Consider the following 20,688-nt stretch of genomic DNA (forward strand, 5'->3'; position numbering starts at 1 on the left):
CCATTTACCAACACTTCTTTTTGAATTTCAGACCTACGTTTTGGAACAGTCACAAGCAAGAAGTGTTTCTTTTCAGAGCCTGGAGCAGTCAGTGCAAGGGTAAAGTTTATTTAACAAAAAGAATAGTTCCAGCTGAATTCACATTGTGAAATTACAGGTCCGTTTAAAGCAAAATAGAAATGGTGGCTGGTTAGGGTCAGGGAGGGAAGATAATGACATCTGCTGCAAAGAGCATCCAACAACCATCTTCTAATTTTTAAGTTTTAATAGGCCATTTTTCTTTTCTTTGTATAATTATGCAAAACAATAGAACTAAAAATAAATGTACTAGATGCTGAAAGCAAGCTCGAGGCTTGCTCAGGGATTGCAGGTGGAGACATTATAAATGGTGTCTCAAACGCTGACTGATTTCAGAGCTACGGGCTCTGTCCTTCCTGTCATGGCCCAGGATGGAGGTCTGTGACCTTCCTGCCCGCACATGTGTCCCCAGGGGATGTCCTCCCCGCGCAGCTGGCCAGGGCAGGACCCCGCAGGGGTGCGATCCCCACGAGGGCTGGCCCTGGCTGCACACTCCTTGCTTTGCAGCCATTGCCCCGATCCCACACAAGTCACCTCAATCCCTTTTGTTCCAGACTGCAGCTGTCAAAATGCACATTCTTCATGGGAACGAGGGTTGCTACTACCAGCTTTTCATAGTAGTACTTTAAATGTAGTTTGCTCTTGCCACTCTTGCTAAAGAGACTGGCTTCTGCGTCTCCTCCCAGGCACTGCTGCAGTGTCCTTCTGCCCCTGCTCCGAGGGCTCCCCGTTAGCGTTACTGTGACACCACGCGGTGAGCTAGAAACCAACCTGGGAATATTTTGTAGGTCCTACCTGTATCAGCCCCGTGTGTTTGCCTGTAAGAGCTGTGGGAGACGTGGAGGAGTCAGGAGAGCCCATATCGCTACGGGAGGGGCTCCTGTGCCAGGGAGATTGTCTTAATGAAGCCTTCCCTATCGCCTGAAGAGTTACCTATGAGTAAGGCCCTCTGAGATTACCAAAGGGTCCTCCAGAGATTTTAAGAGACTTTGGGGCATGCCTTAGTGTACCTCTGTCTTGACACTACTGAATCCTATTGAGCCCTTCCATAACCCTGGCGTTTAAACAGAGATCATGTTTAGAGTTGTCCTCTTCTTACCAGTTAAAACAACAAAAAAAAATGGAAATAATAATTTCCCACATTGTCTTGCACGTAAAAATACCAAGCTCCACAGTTGCCCCCATTTTCGCTGCCTGCACAGACACGTGGGATCAATTCTGGGGGTAGAAAACAGGGATGTTCAAGTTGCCAGTGAAGATGTATTACCTGCAGATTGCAGTTCAAATTCCGCTCTGGCCTGGTAACACCAAGAAATTTTCCTACTTTGAACGGAGGCGATGAACGAACAAACCAGCTGGAGCCCCTGTTCTCCCTGAGCATCAGAGGAGGCGTTTCCACAGATGGGCTTTGAGCACACCTTCAGACACCACACGGCACTCGCTGCAGGTCCGCTCTGAGGTCCTGGTGCTGCCAAGAGCTGCGAGTTTAAAACTAGCTGAGCCTCCCAGGCGGCAACAAGATTTACTAAACCATTAAGATATTGGGTCAGCCTTGTAAATTATTTTAATTATTTCACTAAACAGGTTGTGGAAATAGATCAATAGAAAATATGGCATTTAGGCTTACAATGCTGTGCATTCATTATGGGAAAGAAATTATATTAACTGGTTTAGGAGCTAATAATAACTGGAAATAACAATTTAATGGAAGCCTTCCAATCCTGCACTTTGAAAGCAGGATACAGCTATACACAGTCCACCCATTTTAATCTCAGTCAAGAATACACAGCAATTTTTTGACTCTCAGAGAAATGTCAGTCAAGTACAAGTAACTTGCAGACTTTCAGCATCCCATAAATTACATTATAATAAAACAAAACCAAAGAAACTGTCAACAACCATTTTTACGTACTGGCAGGGTCACATGAACCAGGCACATGAAAAATAAGAAAATACATTGCAATGTAACAAAGTGGAGGTGTCGCACAGCAGGGGTTATTTTCTGTTTGCAATTGCTGTTTCCATGAGACCGTGGTTTGCGCTGCTGGGCTTGAAGGGCACTTACTTCTCTCTGAAATGTTGGGGTTTTGTCTCAAACATCTGAATACTAAATATATGCTATATAAATGAAATATATATAAAGAGGGAGGGAGGAGAACAAACCAGAAAACCCTAATCTCTCCTGTGCAGCAAAAGCCAGGTGTCACCATTCAGTAGTTGGGGTCAGCATTGCTCTATTACCATTATTTTACTGTAGCTTAACTAAATTTGGTTTGCTGTGTCCTGGTTTTCTTAATGCACGCACGATAGTCACCTGTGCTGTTAAAATACTTTCTCCCGAAATAAGCTGTACATTGTGACTATTTAATGCCTTATTGGCCATCGAGTAACTGCGCTGAACCAAGCAGGCACGACTGTGGGCAGAACTTAAGCTGCAATCAGATAGCGCGCCTATGTCGCCTGCTCGTTTGAAAGCCTGCAGCCTACTGATAGGCAGTTGTCACATCAGCTATCTCCACTCTGGTTTGCAGGCAGAGTTAAGCTTTTCCTTAAGCCCTCAGGCTAGATAGCATTTGAATTATGCACTTCATCGCACCCCAATTAGCTAGGGACGCATGACGAAAATCATTATCAGTGAGTTTATTTGGGAAAACACCTTATTTTGCTACTTGGTCCAGTGTATGAAGAAAAAACCACACACCCTTTTTCTCCACTGAGAAAAGCTTGTTTTAGAGCAGAGTGGAACTTTGAGCCGTGGCAAATCGTGCTGGTCCCGCTTATTCACCTGTCTCCTTGAGCTCCATCCGCCTGTTTTGGGAACGTTAAGTGTTGCTCAAATAAAAATAAATGGCTTCAGCATGACCACAGAACTGACTGACCATGTTCCCTGTGCAGACTGTGCAGCGTGGCTGTCTCCTATTCCCAAGGCAGCAGGCAAGTTTTACAGTGTCCCCAGGTAAACGGCCCCTGTGGCTTCCCACACCGCCTCCCCTCCTCCCTCACCATTTTGCAATCACGCTCCCAGCTATAAGCAACAAACTGGACGGATGTTTTGCCCAAGCCCTGTATATGCCAGCAGCAACACATGAGCGCTGAATGAGGGGAAATGTGCTGGGTGAACACATGGCGTTTTCATGGCACTGAACATGAGCAGGTGCTGCTCTGCTCCAAAAACCTGCAGTGGCAAGGTTTGAATTACCCTGGGTAATGAGCCTAAACTTGGTTGACTTTTCCATGCACATTTACAACCAGGTTGACAAATACTTTCTGAACCCTGCAAAGCACCACGCATTTGCTTTTGAGATGGTTTGCTTTAGTGAAATGCTTTAGTCTAGCATAAAAGTAGCATAAGACCTCTCTCGTCTCAAAATAATTAACTCTTGCATTAATAAAGAGATTTTATGTTCTTGAAAAACATTGCAAAAAGTTCAACCTCTTGCATGTGACACTGCGGCACGCTGGATTTAGTTCCACTTACTCGGTCTTGATATTAAATCGTGTTACAGTTCAGGTTTTGACAGGTGCCTGCTGTGTGTTGCTAACTACTGTTTGCTTGGGTTTGAGCTCTCCCTACAGCTGAAAAACCGCAAGGTGGCCACATCAGCAAACCCGCAACAGGATCAATGCACCGGTATGTACTCAGTTTTGGTTTTCCCGTCTTGTCAAACCCGGCTTACTTCTCTGGAGACTGAAATGCCAGTGGTATGAATTATTAAAAGATTTCACTCTATAAGGAGTCTGGCTGCTGACTTCAGTGGGACTCAGCTAGCTCAGATACGAAGTCATTAGCTCAACCAGCGACTTAACCATAAACCGAGGTTCATTTTAACCAGGATTGCAATTAGCACCTTGCTGTGCATTTAACTAACTTGAGACCTTTGTACCACTATACTATAAAAGTTGAAATTATATCCAAGCACTCTATAAACAGGTTACGCTATTATCATTATTTGTAGCACTGAATGATTGTATTTTTACTGTCTTGCAGTGAATTAGCATAAATGAATCACAAACATGAGTGTGTTTGGTAAAGATCATAAAGTAACTGATGCTTCCTTAATCAAATTGTACAATTTCGTCGTCTCTTTTGATTTTGTTGCCTTTAGCTTCTCTTGTGCAGTTTCTCGCGTGCTGCATTCCCCTCAGGGTAACAGGTATCACTGACAGACATGGTTCGGTCTAGGTCATCACTCAGTACAGTAATTCCTTGGCCTGACTCAGATTTAGATGTGCACACCATGTCCTTGTCCAAAGATTTATCAACGTTCCCGAGCAAGCACAGCTCCCAAGCTCACGCACTGCTTGGCTTAGTCGCAGCAAGGCACGCTGACTAGGTACTTCCAGCTTTCCAGAGCTCAGAGCAATGTATGTTCAGTATAACAATGATGTGGGGTGTTTTAACAACATCCTAGTTCCTGTTGGAGACACAGGATTAGTTTAACTAGGTAAACCAGGCTTTTAAATCCTGAGGCACTTGAGGGTCCCTTCAGGAACCAGCGGGTGGCCTTCCCTTGTGCTCCCGCTGTCCTTGCTGGCTTCGAGCTGGGGGAGAGGTGGTGGCTGTCCTGCCGGAGCAGAGCACACGAGGCTGAGCTGTGCGCTGGGATGCTGGGCAAGAGGTTTCCTGAGCTGCACTGGCCATGGCTCTGGGAGCCTGGCAATATAGCCCCTGCCGTCCTGCTCTCAGTGCTTCTGAGGGGATCCCAGAAAGCAGAGAAGGAAAAATAGAGAGTCCTCACCATGTTGGTGATGCTCCAGAGGCCCCAGAGGACTGATTCTCTGAGTGTATGTCTCAGAGCACAGACTATCTCCTGGCCCAGGGCTGCCCGATGCCATGAGAGGGCACACGTCCCAAGGGGTAATTTAGTTACCAGACCCTTCGCTAACATTTGGCCAAGCTGCTCCTATCTAGGCCACAGCAACCCACCACGTTGCTCTTCTTGAGAGGGAAGGATGAGGCAAACCAAGGGGGGGTTTCAAAGTCCTGACACTGACCTTCCTCATACCCATCCTAACAGCGCAGAAGCTCTCCCTGTGGGACTGATGACACACTTAAAACTGCAAAGACAGTTGATTAATGACATACTGACAGGTATCAGTCACTTGGATCAACTCTGACAACTCTGGAAGCACTGAAATACAACTGTCCAGAACAGTAAGTAAATAAATTACAGCATATACATTAAAAAGATGTTCTGCCATGGGAATTTAGAGCTAGATCTCATGTTTACCATAGACTATGAATACAGAAGCAGTCTGTTAAAAAAAATGAAATTAAAAACTATTATAAAAAACACTGCACTTGAAAATCAGAAGTATCCCTCTAATTTTTGCCAAAACAGCTGACTTCAGCTGACAGCCTAAATATCAACACCTGCCTAGAAACGAAATGAAACACCCTGAAACCCAAAATGAGTCATGATACTCACTGGATTGTCAGAGCAATTTACAAGCCTGGAAAATATTTAGTAATGAAGAATTCCTATTCTAGTTTGTTAAAAAAACGATGACTTCAGATTTTCAAGGAAAATGACAAGAAAATCGAAAAAAAAGAGCCCATTTTATGTGGTCATCTCTTTTTTCACCCTGCATAACACTCCCAGTCTTACCTGTGGCTTCCTATTTCAAGGGTATTAACACAGAGATGAATTAAAGTTTTTGACAGATCTGGTCATGGAATAGAAAAAAAATAGCTTGACATTCCCTTTCCCGTCTTCCCCAGAGTAAATTCCAAAAATGTCCTATTGGAAAATTACAATCCTCAATTGAACTGGAAGCATTTTTGAGTTATTTATCAAGACCTTGGTCATTTAATTTGTATTAAACTACAGATGATTTTCCATATGACATTTAAGAAACATTTTAACAATAACAGGAAACCAAATCTATCGACAACAAGTAGGGAAATCCATTAACTAATTCTACAGCACAGCCCTCTTTGATTTGACTCTTAATGTAGCTGTGATTTGCTTGGAATGTCCGTAATTGCTATAATTAAAAGGCTGGCAGTCACCAGAGGAAAAACAGGAGATATCAATCCATTCATTGACATTAGCATGGATCCTTAAAAAACCCCATCTTGTTCAGTGCTGTATTTTGGATTGTCATTGATGCCGATCTGCACCATGTATTTTCCCCGGCTTGCTCCATTTATAATAATATCCGTCTTTTACTTGGCAGAGGCTGCTGGGTTTTAGAAACATGGTCTAAAAACAGCAACAGACCCCCCCCCCTCCCTTCCGCTTCCCCATCCCCTGTCAAACCACATGGCCATGCCCAGGGAACGGGCGCTGCTGCTGCTTTGGGGCAGGACAGGGTGATGCAGAAATCCCTCACGGCTGCCCTCCTGCCTTGCTGGGATTCTTCCAGCCTTCATCTCGTTTCCTTTGTTTTAGGGCCAGTTAATTTTCCTATGGAATAACTGTAACTGCTCCTGTGTGAACAAAACCCAAACCTGTCCCACGCATGCACACAGCCCGGGGCTCTGCCTCAGGGCATCTCGCCAGAGAGCAAAGCCCTCAACCGCCCGGCAGCCCCCTGCATCGCAGCTCAGTGATCTGCAGTACTACAAGGCTGCTGGGGGACAAAGCAACACAAAACCCCAAAAACAGTGAAGAAGAAAAAAATCCCGCGTATTTTCTATGCTGGAAGTGAATGTTTTACCATCTAAACACTCTATTAATCAGCAATAATTTATGTATGTTGGGATTTTAGTGCTCTCCCACAGCCTGTAGCACTGGTTTTCCCTTACCTGGTGGCAGAGAGCCCCTGGGGTGACACAGGTGGTGTCCCCGCGGGCCAGCAGCTCACCAGGCTGCAGGGGCCGAGCTCCCTTGGCAGGGCTGGGAGAGCTCTCCCTGCTCCCAGCAACACCAGGCAGCACACTTGCTCGCTACAAATTAGTATTCTCAAAACAACCCCCTCCAATCAGTCTTTGCTAAAAGCATTAATTACGACTTTAACATTTTTGATCCCATCAATTTTCTGTTCTCTTCTTATTAAATAGATGTACTAGGGGAGTTTGAATAATAACTGCCCGAAGTTTGGGGATAATGAATAAATGAACTTTGCCAGCCTCTGGCTAAGCATGAAATTTCCTGTGTAGTAACAAATGCAACAGAGGCAGCTCATACATTAACCAACCTAATTTTGACACACAAGTTTGGGAGCACATTATTTACTTACTTACTAATTCTAAGTGAGACGAGGCTCCAAAATGTTTTATGCAGGAAATGAAAAATGACATGTTCAGACAGTCTTCTGCATTCTCCATCATAGCGTGAAGCTGCTCGCTCGCCTGTCTTCCCTTCGGTGGGTCTCTGGCCCCCTTGCCACGCACAGCGATGGTTTCGGGACTGCACGCTTTATTTTCCTTGGGAGTTTTGCCAGAAGAGGAGCGTACCAGGAACTAGGTAATTTTGCTTTTTACTTGCTAGGTCTTGGCACTTTGAAGGTCACCCGTGTGCAATAAAACTACTTTTGTTCCATGTATTTTTACATGTGCATGGCTCTGGCATCAGCTCTCTTACACTGTTGTAAGTCAATTCATTTTTGTAGAAATCCATTAACTGGCAGTGAATTTACAGCAGTATAACTGTGAGCAAACTATGGCTGATGGCACAGAGTGGAAATATTACAAGGAAAAGTGCAAAGTTCTATTGATTTTCTCTCAGGAAAAATGTGTGTTTCCTTATGATTATATTATAGATGACTCAGCTCTGGCCCCTAACAGCCATCACTCACGCTCCCCAGCTTGGCTGCTTGCTGGCTTTGCGAGTAGGAGCCGCTGACTGTGCTGTCCCCCCGTGCAGGGACCAGGGCCTGTCTCCCCAGGTGCCCGGGGACACACAAACCCCACCACCGGCGCTGGAGGACTTTCTGCCCGGCTCTGCATGGCACTGCAGGAGACAGGCCGCCTTTCCACAGCTCTGCAGTCCAAGCACTTACTCCTAATCGATTCTGACAGCAGACACCACGAGGAATGCTGAGATTTATGAAAGAGGAAGATTTGCCACTAGCCTCTGTCCATTAAGGGTACAACAAAACCCCACTTTGCCCTTTGTAAGTGCAATCAGCAGAAGTGAGGCAGTTGCCCTTTTCAGAAGAAAGAGCACTCTCAAAGGACAGATGTTTTAGCAAAGGTCCTTAACACACTCACAAGCAATAAGGCTCCAAATTCTTTACATTTTTCCATCAAAATGTTTCTCATTCCTTTAAGTGCTTTTTAAAGACTAAATACTGTACCAAAGCTGCAGCCTCCTCTTTAGCCAGTTATTTCCCCAGCACTATGCAAATACTGGCCCAAACATAGGCTGTGTATTTTGCAAAAAAGCTTACCCGAATGCGGAAACCAAGGCCCCAAAACGTGGAGGACTCATTCTGCACATTCTTTGAAGGCAGAAGTATAGCGAAGGTTAAGGTAGAGCCAGGTTATCTTGGCAATGTGCTCCCATGTTGAAGTTATCCTGTGTGCCGGGAATGAGTTACCTGTGCACGTGTGCAGGTCTTCACTGGAAAGAAAAGATGCCTATTGCTCTTGTTAGAAGAGATTTCTCATCAAATCCTCAGGTTATTGTTTAGTAGTGCTGAGGTTTTATAGTGAATTGGAACATAAGAATCGTTATTCCTACTGCAGCACACTTAATTCTGATCTCAGAAAGGATAAAAAAAAGTTATTTTTAGTTGCAGATTTAATATTTTTTCACCTTTAATGTGATTAAAGTCTAAAAGACCTTGATAATTCTACTCGTGCCACTGCACACGAAACTTCCAGTTGCTGCCACATCCCTGTGCAGGTAACAGGCTACAATACAAAGGGAAGGACAAATGCAAGATGGTGTATTTCCTCCCATGTTTTCTGTAAACCACACAGTATGCAATTCAAGACATAATGTACTCCGTAAGTGATGAAACAAAAGTATCAGAGCAAAGCAGATGATCTATTTACTAAGAGACCATGCTGAGGTACGGCTGAAGTTGAAATAGAAGCGTAACTACTCCTAGATAGACATGGTTCGCTGCTTCAAGCGTCAGCTATTTATTTAGGTAAATTTAGGCAGATTTTCTTCTTCCTCTTGTGGAAAAATTTGTTTTGGTTCTCTCCCTTAGAAGGAAGATGAGTCACTGAGAAATATTTACTGCCCTTGAGAAAAAGCAGCAGTGATGATGAGCTTGCCAGAGGACCCACAATTCAAACCCAGGCAGGTTTCACTTCCATGACCAGCCATTACTCGAAGGATTAGAGCTCTCGTGACATTACAGACTCCACACATACCTCTGCATTGAATAATTGTCCTTGAACAAGTTCCCAGACATGAATGCCGGTATTAATTTAGGCATGGTCTGACATGCAAATCTTTTTTTCCACCTGTCTTTTCCTTGCAGGTTATAAAAGACTCGCCCTCCTGTGTGCATATGGAAGCCAGGGACTGTGCTCTTCAGCGTCTCACGCTCTGATGCACTTCAAGGCTTGCAACACACCTTCCCCAAGTCCTTCCGAAGAGCAGTTCTGCTTTTTGTGGGATGATTATGGACTGATTATTCCCCAATCCGCAGGATACTACAGCTGGCATTAACGGGATGAACATTCTTACAAAAATTTTATCACCTTTAGATCCCCCCAGTACAAGAGGGCTTTTATTACCACAACGTAGTAGCATGTATGAAACACAGATGTGTTTTGGTCTCACACCTAGTGAGATGTGAGTGGCACAAATCCCTCACTATTACTGGCAGTCCTAGAAAAAGCAACTTCTGACCATCTGAGAAATTGAAAATCCCTTCCTACCCTCCTTCTAGAAGAGGACTCAGGTACGAGGTGAGGCAACGGCACGTCCTGCTTTTGCTCCGCAGCTTCTGCCGACAGAGTCCTGCTGGCGCTGTAGCTGTCACTTCACCATTTCCACAATTAAGGTCCTTTCTAAAATGCTATGCAAATGAAAGGATAAGAATCACAGTCAGACATAGGAAATTTCAAAGTACTTCACTAAATTTAGCTAAAGAAGGTTGTGTTTCTTTACCAAGTCATCCTATTATCTCACTTAAAAACCAAGCATTTTGGAACAGAAAAGTAACTGCTATATTTACTGTAAAAAAGCCTTTCTGCTCTATTAGAGGAAAGCTCACTTGGTGAGACAAGCGACACAATTATATAATTTTAAAAATCTGAATATATTTTAAACAAATACTGGAACCAGGTCTGGGGAACACAACACTCCAGGTTGATTCATTTTTATTTTCCACTGGTTAATTCATCTTTTTTCAAAGAGGCCTGGAGAAAACCAAAGCAACTTACCTTGAATGTTCCACACTCTCACACCGTCCATCTGACCAGATCTTGCTTTAACTGCCCAGAGATAACTGCTGTCACCACAGGAAAATGCAGCTGTAGCTTGTGACTAGCTGTCAGCACATTGCACTGTGGGGTTTGGCAATACACGGGGGTGTGTCGTAAGTAACAGATTTCAATTTTATTTTATTTGTGATGCACCTTTCCTCAATTCTCTGTGCTGTGACAAGGTAGGGAACAGACACAGCCGTGAAGCCTTCTCAGGGAGCTTCAGGACACAGGGAAAGGCACACAGACCTGTAAAAACTTTATTTCAAAATCTTTTTATTCAACTGTTATTCAGCAATATACAATACAGCTTATAAACAAATGTCTTACCTTGTTTCCAATCTTCATTTAAAAATAAATATTATTGACAGTGAATATTAATTATGGTAAGATGTACCTTTTTAATTAAAATGTCTCCAAAAGAAATAATTTAATTAAAAAAGAAAAAGGAAATCCAAAAAACCTAAACACAATAATCTACTAAAAATATTTCCTTTCTTAGGAAGGGCTTTGACCCAACATCTTTACATATTGTCATAAAGATAACTGCTCAACAGTTCGTGCAAAATGAAGAGTCAGAGGAAAGGTTTAGAAAAGAAAAAATTACATTAAAATAGAGAAATCATAAGTGCCATGCATAGAGCAGGGCTCTACACCATAGAGTCTGGAAACTAGATGCATTATTCTATGCGGTTTACTTTCTGTGGCATCCCCAAAAATACGTTTTTCCCCCCACGTAGAATTCATCATGCTTCTTTCAGTCTCTTTCTGTCCATCTTTAAAACTGTAGGTATTTTTTTGTCAGGGGTTTGTTCTGTTTTTAAATAGGTTCCTTTTTGTTTGGCTGAGGAGGAGTGGAGGAAGTAGTCCGTCAGTGGTTTACTAATAAATGTACAAGCTTATGCAGTATTAACAGGAACACATATAGGAGTGGGTCTGTAGCATAAATAGGTCCTGTACCTAGAAAAGAGAGAGACAAGGGAGAGAAGGAGATTTTATTCTTTATCTTTTCCAATATAGAAGATTAAATGCAGAAGAGAAATACAGGAAGATTTATTTTTATCACTTCAGAGCCAGGGGTCAGAAGCTTAATTTTAATAGTAAAACAGCATCCTCAAGCTATCTAACTCAAATAGCTTTCTCTTCCCCCTCCCAAACCTAACTCCACTTAGGTCATTTCATTATGCATTACTAATGGTATGCCTAAACTTGGCTTCAGCCAAGTTACCAGCAATTGAGATTTCTATAAATACACCTTAATCTGGTATATAGTTTCTTGAGAAATGACAGGTATCAACCACCCATTACTTTAAAGGGAAATGACAAATGCTGTGGCTGTACTCCTTGATTAACAGGACATGAATCCATTTCATTTGGAATGGGAACAGCAAGACCTTGACATCTTCTTTACCTTTTATAGGAAAGAGCAGAATTTTAAATTAAAAATGTGCACAGGAGCTATAGAAAAACAGAGGTCAGATGTGGAACACATCTGTTACAGTCATTTCTTCCAAACCCAGGGAGGGCAAGACCACTCCTGCTTCTATGAGGTAAGCTTATGCAGCACGATACAGGGCTGCAGGGGTAGTTATGTACGTGCCATCACAGGAAAGCAGGTGCCTGCAACCTTACGGCTGTAGAGGGAGGACGCAGCTCTCCCTGGGCAGGGGCAGACACCGATACCTTTGCTCACAGCAAGAAGTGACATCCATGTCCATACTGCAGCTAACGAGGCTGTCCTGGCCTCGTATCCACTTACACTGAGATACTTGTTCAGTTTTTTTGTTTTCTAGTTACCTGAGCCAAAAAGAGAGGAATTTACTGTATGCCACCGTGGTCCGGCCCCTCTCCCTTGTGTGGGAGGGCTGAGCTGTGGGGCCAAGGTCCGTTGGCCACGCTCTGCCAGGAGAGCAGGACACGCAGGCATGGCGTGGGGCACTGGGGCTGCTCCATCTTTGAAACAGGTCACTGCTCTGCTGCCGGGCAAGGGCGAGAATAGTCCCTTCCTACAGAGAAGTTCTGCTGTCCTGGTGCAGCCTACGGCATTGCTGCCTTTTACTCCCTAAGCCCCTGCTGGGCCCATGCAAACAAGGCTGGACTGGTCCGCAGCAGCATCTGTTTGGGTCTCAAGTGCCAATGGGTGACACCTTTCCAAAGCCATGACATGGACTAGTGTGTGCAGTTGTTACCAACACTGTAACATGACAATACAGGGCTGCACACCCGTGACTGATGTCTCACGTGGCCGTGGGACATTTCCACAGGGGTGAATGCAAAAGCAGGCGCCCAGCTGGAGCTTTGCCCTGCAGCTGGAGTGCACAGAGGCACTCGCGGAGAGGCTTCACCAGTGCTGAACACCCTACATACAGGAGTAATCAATACCCAAAATACTGACAGCCACCCAGAAAAGTGACTGTCAGAGCCACTTTGCAAAGCGTGAAAGCTTTAAAAAAAAAGGTTTTTGCGTTCACTATCTCTGAAAGAGGAATCGGGCCACTTCTATTTAGGAAACTCACTTCAGGCACCCTAATGTGCATACTTTAGTCTTGGTCTCTAGGAGATGTGAGTCTCTCAGCTGTGGCATGATCAAAGGAAATACCTCAAACAGAACACTGCTCTTGGGCTTGCTGTTCAGGCTGCCTTCTATATATACCTCACCAGCAAAGCTAGAGTATTATTATCCAATATCAAAATCTAGTTGATAGTAATGTGGTGTGCAATTGAGGAACTCAAGAAATGTCCCCACAGTGCTATCTCATAGACGCCTAGACTGTGTGGAGATTATTTAGTTATTAAGGTTTTAATTAACTCCTTGCATGCACAAACACGTGGTCAAGGACTGCCTACGTAGCAACAGCAAGGCATTAAGATGAATACAGGATTTTTAAAGCTGAAAATCATTAACAAACACAATTAACTCAAGTAACTAAAGAAGTAACTAATTAAATTCTTCCAAAAAGACACTAGAAGTGTGTGCAGGAAAGTGTACAACAGCTGCTAAAGCTCAGGTTCCCAGCCAGCACATGGGACAATCACCAGCCCCAAATGTTCTTGCTGCTCTGAGGCAGTAACACAGGAGCTCACAAGCTTGGACTTGCCCTCCCTGACCCAGGAACCAGCCCTGCAGAGCTGAGGTGCAAGGAGGGTCTGCCCCTGGAGACCTGCAGGCAGGATAACCAATCTCCCTTCCTCTGCCTAGAGGGTGAGGGCAGCAGGAGCCCTGCCTGTGCTGATGCCAACCCTGCCAGACTTCCCAGCCTCTGCGCGAGCCTGAAACAGGGCTGTCACAGCCATTCCCCAGCCTTAGGGACCTCCCTCCTCCAGCAGGTCCCGCTGTTCCCTTAAAAACATACAGTCAATTCACAAATATATTATACCCTACAGTTTTAGTAAGGATAAAACATTAACAACCTACACCAGCAAGAGAAAACAGCTTGTTGACTGGGAAGGCTGAAGGTAAACCCCCATTTTCTGTCCGTCTCTGAGCCTGACATGCTGTATGGTATCTGAAGACAGACTGCTTATTCACAAATTGCAGTCACTGGCACAACAGACCCATACTTCCAGTCAGCACATCCCCATTTCCAAGCTGTCAAATAGCTCTTCTCACTTCTGGGACATTGCACAGCTGCAAGAACGCCAGCCCAGGATGGTCCCCATGTGCTTCCATCGCTGTCCCCTGTGCTTGGGGATGGCAAGGGCAGCCCAGCAGCAGCCGACACTCCTGGCAGCTGCACGCAGCTCACCGGTGCTGAATTTGTGCCAATTTCACACCTGCCCACCACTGCAGTGAAGATCTGGCCTTGGGTATTTATTATGCTCAAACCCGAGGGTAGTGAGAACCTGTTTTTCCCTGCCAGGGCTGAAATTGTTCTGTCAATGAACAGGACTCGAGTTTGAGGAGATGCTGCCAGTTACTCAAAAAGCAAGCTGCACTTCTGTAAGGGGGGAATCCCTCTGGAAACACTGAGGAACTTAACCTGGAGAAAGGGGCTCTTGTAGCCCAGGTGCTCTTACAACCATTGTACTGAAGGGCTGCAAAGGACAGCAGGTTAGGATTGTTTCTGTTTTGAATGGAAAGCAGTATTTGTCACAACTCCATGCAGTAGCTGTGTCCCTGCTTACTGAAATCATTCCTACACCAGTTTTATCTTTATGTACTGGTTTTAGTTTAAATCTCAATGCAGGACTGTGAATTAATGCAACAAGTCCAAATTTTTTGTCTTTTCCTCTTGTAGAAATGGTGTTGGTTTTAACCTACATTCACCATCTTCTTAATTTGACAGCAGAACGTGAGTTCAGACTCTGTTAACAGAATCTTAGCAGTTAAATAAAATATATTTTAAAAAAATATTTGAAAGCAATTATTCTTACTGAACACCAAATACAAACTTCTTTTTTTCTACTGATCCAGTGTTACTCTGCTCTAAGACTTCAGGCAGTAGAAGCAGATACACAGAACTTCACAATTCTCCTCCCTCTGAACATAAGCAGACCGGAAATAAAATTTCCACTAATGTCTCCCCATTTAGTTAACCTGAACCCTTTTCACTATAGGTAGCTTTGTTTATAAACAAGCTGGACTTAGCGTCCTCAATTCCGCTTTTACTACAGTAGAGGAAGTCTTGACTTTTACTTTACTTAACAAATAGAATGTGGTCTTCACCACTAGGATCTGGACATGTGATCGACCCAGATTTGAGAACAGAGAGTTTCCATCCAGAGACTTTAAATCAGGCATACGCAGTTACAAACTACAGACACTTACAAGAAAACATTTCATTTATATTTTGAATATTCATTTGATGTTCTGGTATTGTAAGCTTATTTATCACTACACAGAATTACAATTTTGCTTTTAAATTATTTATATGCACATGGCTTAAAGGGAAGGTCTACCACTAAGCAGAACAGTAACAAATTGTTCTGTTCGTGTATGGTGAATTGCTCTCTGGCACCACTCATCCTTCTTTTCGATTTACAACATAACAATGTTTTACTGTAGTTTTCTATTTAATAATTTGTTTTGTGCCAGCATTCATCAAAGTTTGACTTAAAACAGTTAATCCAATTGAAAACAATCATTAATTAACCAGGTGACTAGTGACACATGGAAAAAATGGGATGGTTCTTTTACAAGCTATATTTAAACCAATGGCCAAAAACTACAGTTTCCAGCAGTTTCCTGTTCTTCTTCCTAGAAAGAATCTGGAAAGTCCCTTGATGTTTCTTTCTGAGGTGGTGGTGAAATGCAGTGGCCCATGTAATAAAAAGCTGAAAGACATCAGGAGTCTATTTTCCTTGAAAGATGAGATAACACCAAAATTTGACTGCCTATTCATGATGGAGCTGGGACCCGGGTTGGCAGTTATCACAGGATATTTCTCTGTAGTGGCTTTTATGCAGTGACCTGTTAGCCTCAGACTGTTTCCTTACAGAACGATGTTCAATTAAAACTCTCAAACCTGGCATTTCATTAAAAGGTGAGAGATCAAACTGACCGTATAGATTGATTTATTTTCTCAATCCAGAAACTTTAGACTGTGCTTGAGACACACTCTTGGAGAAACTGCTCCTACTGTCTTGTATCTATGGAAAAAATAGGGTTTTATATGGGTTGTTGGTCAAGGATCATTGCAGGCAATAACCTCCTAGATAAAGCAAATTCTCTCTCACTGACATACATTTGGAGGACTTCCACTGACTTGAAGGGAATTTACCAAACTTCAGATCTAAGAGCTTCTTAGAAGGTTTTAATTAAAAAGACACCATTACTAAAGTCACTATACACTTACGGAACTGAAGAGATAATAAGCTGCACCACATTAGAATTACTCCAGAGCCCGAGACATGATCTTACAAGCTGCATATATCCTTCTTCCACTCTTAAATATTACAGCACAATCCACACACTGCATTTTTGCTATCAGGGTTTTTTTAAAGGCTTGTAACTGGAGCCTTAAATTTCCTACTCCTCACCAAGTGCTAATTCTCCAGGATGGTGTGCAGAAGTGTATCCAGAGCCTGTGCTAAATTTAGCACACTCCTGCAGCTAAACCTTAGAGCACTGCATGTAACGCGAGGTGCTCTTATTAAAAGAAGTATGTGGTACTATGGAAATCTATGCAAAAATACTAAACTATGGGGTTCCCATTGCTCTTGGCTTTCAGCTGGCTGTGGATCATCACGCCTAGGCACAACTAGAAACAGCTCCTGAGCTGCCTTTTGGTGCTGCTAATTTTGGCAATGGTGACTTCCCACGTATTTATAAGCAACTGCATGGGATCTGCTCACTACTGAACCTGCCTAGAAGGCACAATGACAAAATGAGTTTTCTACCCACTACACATTTTCATTTATGATTCGCTGAATTTTGGAACAGTTTTCCATAACTCATCTCAAAAAAATGCCTCATAGAAGTCAGCACATGTATTTATTTCTACATAACCATACAGGTGTAAGCTACTGATTCTGCTTTCTTCCATCCATGCCATCAAGGTTTTTAAGGTCAAGAGTAAATCTTCTCACGCAGCTGGGTGAAACTATCAGCATTGCCCTCCACACCCTTCTTCTTGAAAATGCCCACGTTTCACTTTCCTTATCCACAACATAGCCCCAAACTCTCCAGGAAACTGAAAACAGTTTTACTGGCCAGAAGACACTGGCCAGACTTTTGTAAAACTGTATTATCGTTTTAGGTCTTCTCAATTACACCTGTGTTTCACTGTTTGCCTACCTTCTCTCTTAAGATACCCACTGCTATGTTCAGGCCTATATTTAAAAGTGAATTGTCAAAATACCATGTAGTAAGGGTAACTGAAAGCCACTCCTATCCTAATTTCAGAAACTCAACAGGTTTTAGTATTTCAAATAAGATTCCATTTGCATTTGGAGTATTTAGCACTCCTGAAATGACCATGTTTGACTTGCCCATACCTGTATCTATGTGCTGGGCTGAACTCATGTGACTGAACATAGAGGTAAGGTAGAATGTAAGGCTTGATAACTCTACAGAGGCTGCATACAGGGCAGCACAATGCAAATTTCCAGCATAGGTAGAAAAATAAGTATGTGTATTTGAGAAAAATCCAATTCTTTGTCGCAGCCTGATTCTTAATTTTGATTGTTGCTGATATGACATCTGAAAAAGCCCATCTAGGACAAAAGACTTTGGTGTTTTAGTGGTAAACCACAGCATGGGTGGCAGGAAGGCATGGGAATTGCAGCATATTGAGAGGCATGACAGCACTGTTAAGGAGACCAGCATCTTCTAGCTCCCTGAGCATTTCAACCGACACGCTTAACCCCCACCTTGAGAAAGAAAACTACAACATGGCTGCCCACCCTTGAATACCATGAAGCCCCTGTTTTAGCATATTCTACGAAAAATGGGTCATGTACATCATATAGTTATGGACAGATCAGAAAACAAAGAAGTTGGATGGCAAGGAGAGGGAGGTGTAGTCATGCAAGGAAATGATGCAGAAAGAAAAGTTTGGTTCTGATACGAAGCTAAGAAAAGAAAAAGATTCCTTCTGCAGTGTTGATTTTCTAAAGTACTGCAGTGTTTTGCTGGAGGTCAATCTGTGTGAGCACCTGTGGGATAGGACAGACGCAGGAAACGGTAGAGGAGTTGGGTATATGTTTCTTAAGGCATTTGCAATTATTGAGGTGGATTTCTGATCACATTAGAGCTCATTTCAACTGAGACTCATTAAGGCCAAATTGTTCTCAAAATATTAGGACTGACAATCCCTTCCAAACGTGCATATGGTACACGGATCGGTCAAGTGCTCAATTATCCTCTGTGGAGGCTCTTCCCTTTTTTGCCTAGATCCTAAGGACGTTATTAGACATAAGCTACAGGATTAGATGGACAATCGATCTGATCCAGTTCGGCAGTTGCTGCAGGTCTGCGTGGCAAGACATTTTTGTATTAAACACAGCTACTAACAAACAGAAAGAGGGGTAGTTAAACTAGTGGATTTGATGAATGTATGGAAGTGTGTATCAAGTAGAGAGCAAGAAATGCTTCTACCTTTATCAAAAATATTTCTACTTTTTAGGTTACCAGAGAAATATGCAGTTTCATTGTCAATAGGCTGGTAAAAGCTCATCTCCCACTAAAGTTACAAGAAGTAGGGACACACAATACGGGGAACAGTTGGTACATTTTCCCTCAATATCCCCACTTCCCTTCTGTGGTAGCAAAAGATGTACAGAGCAGTCACCAGTCTTACTGAAAGCCTCACTCCACTTCTTCCAAATGCTACATTTGACTATGAAAACTGCTGTATTGAGAGAAGGTCGACCAGGAAGCAATGGTATCCACCCGGCAGAAAGCCATGGCCTCTCTAAGCTCTGCACCCACCATGACTGACGCAACTTCCCAGACAGAGCTCCGTTGAGAACATGCTGCCAGCCAGGTGTCAGGCTGCAGGCTGTGCCCAGCTCTTATGCCGGTACCGGGTGGCAGCAGCGAGCACACTGTGGGAGGTGTGCCCAGGCAGAGGAAGTCCTCCGCTTAGTGACAGAGCACTGGGAGGAGGTGAGTGGGTTGAGTAGTATCAGGGAGTGAGAGAGAGAGGTAGACTACTGGAATCGCACCCTACTTTCACTGGGACAGGCCCAACAGGCAGATAGGACGCATGATACGGAGGATTCCCTATCTTCTCTCCGCCTGGCTCAACACGGTGACTTAAGAGATAGGGGGCAACGGTGACAAATTCCTGCCCGGAGCAGCAGGTGCGACTCCTTTGTGAGTACCCCACCTTCCCAAGTGCCCTGGCATAATAGGTACGAGGCTCAGCAAGTGGAACCGAACAGTAACAAGGATGATGGTTCATCTAGCTTAGAGGTGTTGCCAAGGTTAAGTCGGCCTACGTCCTGCGTCAAAACTGCTTCCATAAAGAAAAAAAAGAGGGGTCATTGTCACAGGAGACTCCCTTCTGAAGGGAACAGAAGGCCCAATATGCAGACTGGACCCACTTCTTAGAGAGGCCTGCTGCCTCCTTGGGGCCCGGGTTAAAGTTGTGAAGAAAAAGCTTCCTACCCTAGTACGGCCCTCAGATTACTATCCATTACTGATTTTTCAGGTAGGCAGTGATGAAGCTGCAACCAGAAGTCCTAGGGCAATCAAGAGAGACTTCAGGGCCTTGGGACAACTGGTTAAGGGATCAGGAGCACAAGTGGTGTTCTCCTCTACCCTTCCAGTTGCAGGGAATGATGAGGGAAGAAACATGAAGAGCCAGCAGATCAATGCCTGGCTCTGAGCCTGGTGTCACCAGCAGAATTTTGGGTTTTTTGATCATGAGTCGGTCTACACAACACTAGGCCTACTGGCAACAGATAGGGTACATCTGTCTCAAAGAGGGAAAAGGATCTTTGCACAGGAGTTAGCAGGGCTCATTGAAAGAGCTTTAAACTAGATTTGAACAGGGAAAGGGATAAAACCAGGCTCGCTAGAGAGAAGTCTGGGGGTGGCACGCCAATGTTAGAGGGACTGTGTGCTAGCGAGGTCCTTTGATCTGCTGTCTCAGTGGAGGTAGGGGATGGAGATCTATGTGGCAGCAAAGATGCAAGGGTTATGGATGTGTTAGAAACCATGGAAGCACCTGAGAATGGTCACATAGGAATTAGAGCTTCTCTCCCCAGAAAGGTGGCGGGATCAATAGCCCAACTGAAGTGCATCTACACCGATGCACGCAGCATGGGCAACAAACAGGAGGAGCTGGAAGCCATTGTGCAGCAGGAAAACCATGATATAGTTGCCATCCAGAAACATGGTGGGATGACTCGCACAACTGGAGTGCTGCAATGGATGGCTATAAACTCTTCAGAAGGGATAGACAAGGAAGCAGAGGCGTGGGGTAGCCCTGTATGTTAGAGAGTGTTTTGTCTGGAGCTTAATGATGGTGACAATAGGGTTGAGTGTTTATGGGTAAGAATCAGGGGAAAGGCCAACAAGCTAGATATCATGGTGGGAGTCTGTTATAGATCACCCAACCAGGATGAAGAGGCAGATGACATATCCTATAAGCACCTGGGGGAAGTCTCACAATTGCTAGCCCTTGTTCTCGTGGGGGACTTCAACTTACCAGATGTCTGCTGGAAACACAATACAGTGGAGAGGATATAGTCTAGGAGGTTCCTGGAGTGTGTGGAAGATAACTTCCTGACACAGCTGGTGAGGGAGCCAACTAGGGAAGGCGCCTCGCTGGACCGGTTGTTTGTGGACAGAGAAGGACTTGTGGGTGATGTGATGGTTGGAGGCC

The 20,688-nt window shown here is 44.0% G+C and overlaps 1 protein-coding gene across 1 annotated transcript in view; it reads right to left on the bottom strand.

The window, feature by feature from the left end:
* Positions 1-10,663: 10,663 nt before the first annotated feature.
* Positions 10,664-20,688, bottom strand: part of VSTM2B (V-set and transmembrane domain containing 2B) — a 24,358-nt gene continuing 14,333 nt past the window's right edge. The window contains exon 4 of the mRNA XM_009320333.1: positions 10,664-11,438. Within this exon, the coding sequence (XP_009318608.1) occupies positions 11,286-11,438 (153 nt within the window). The 3' untranslated portion in view covers positions 10,664-11,285. The remainder of the gene's footprint in view (positions 11,439-20,688) is intronic.

The sequence above is a fragment of the Pygoscelis adeliae genome, unplaced genomic scaffold, assembly GCF_000699105.1.
Source record: "Pygoscelis adeliae isolate BGI_AS28 unplaced genomic scaffold, ASM69910v1 Scaffold62, whole genome shotgun sequence".
Lineage (NCBI taxonomy): Eukaryota > Metazoa > Chordata > Aves > Sphenisciformes > Spheniscidae > Pygoscelis > Pygoscelis adeliae.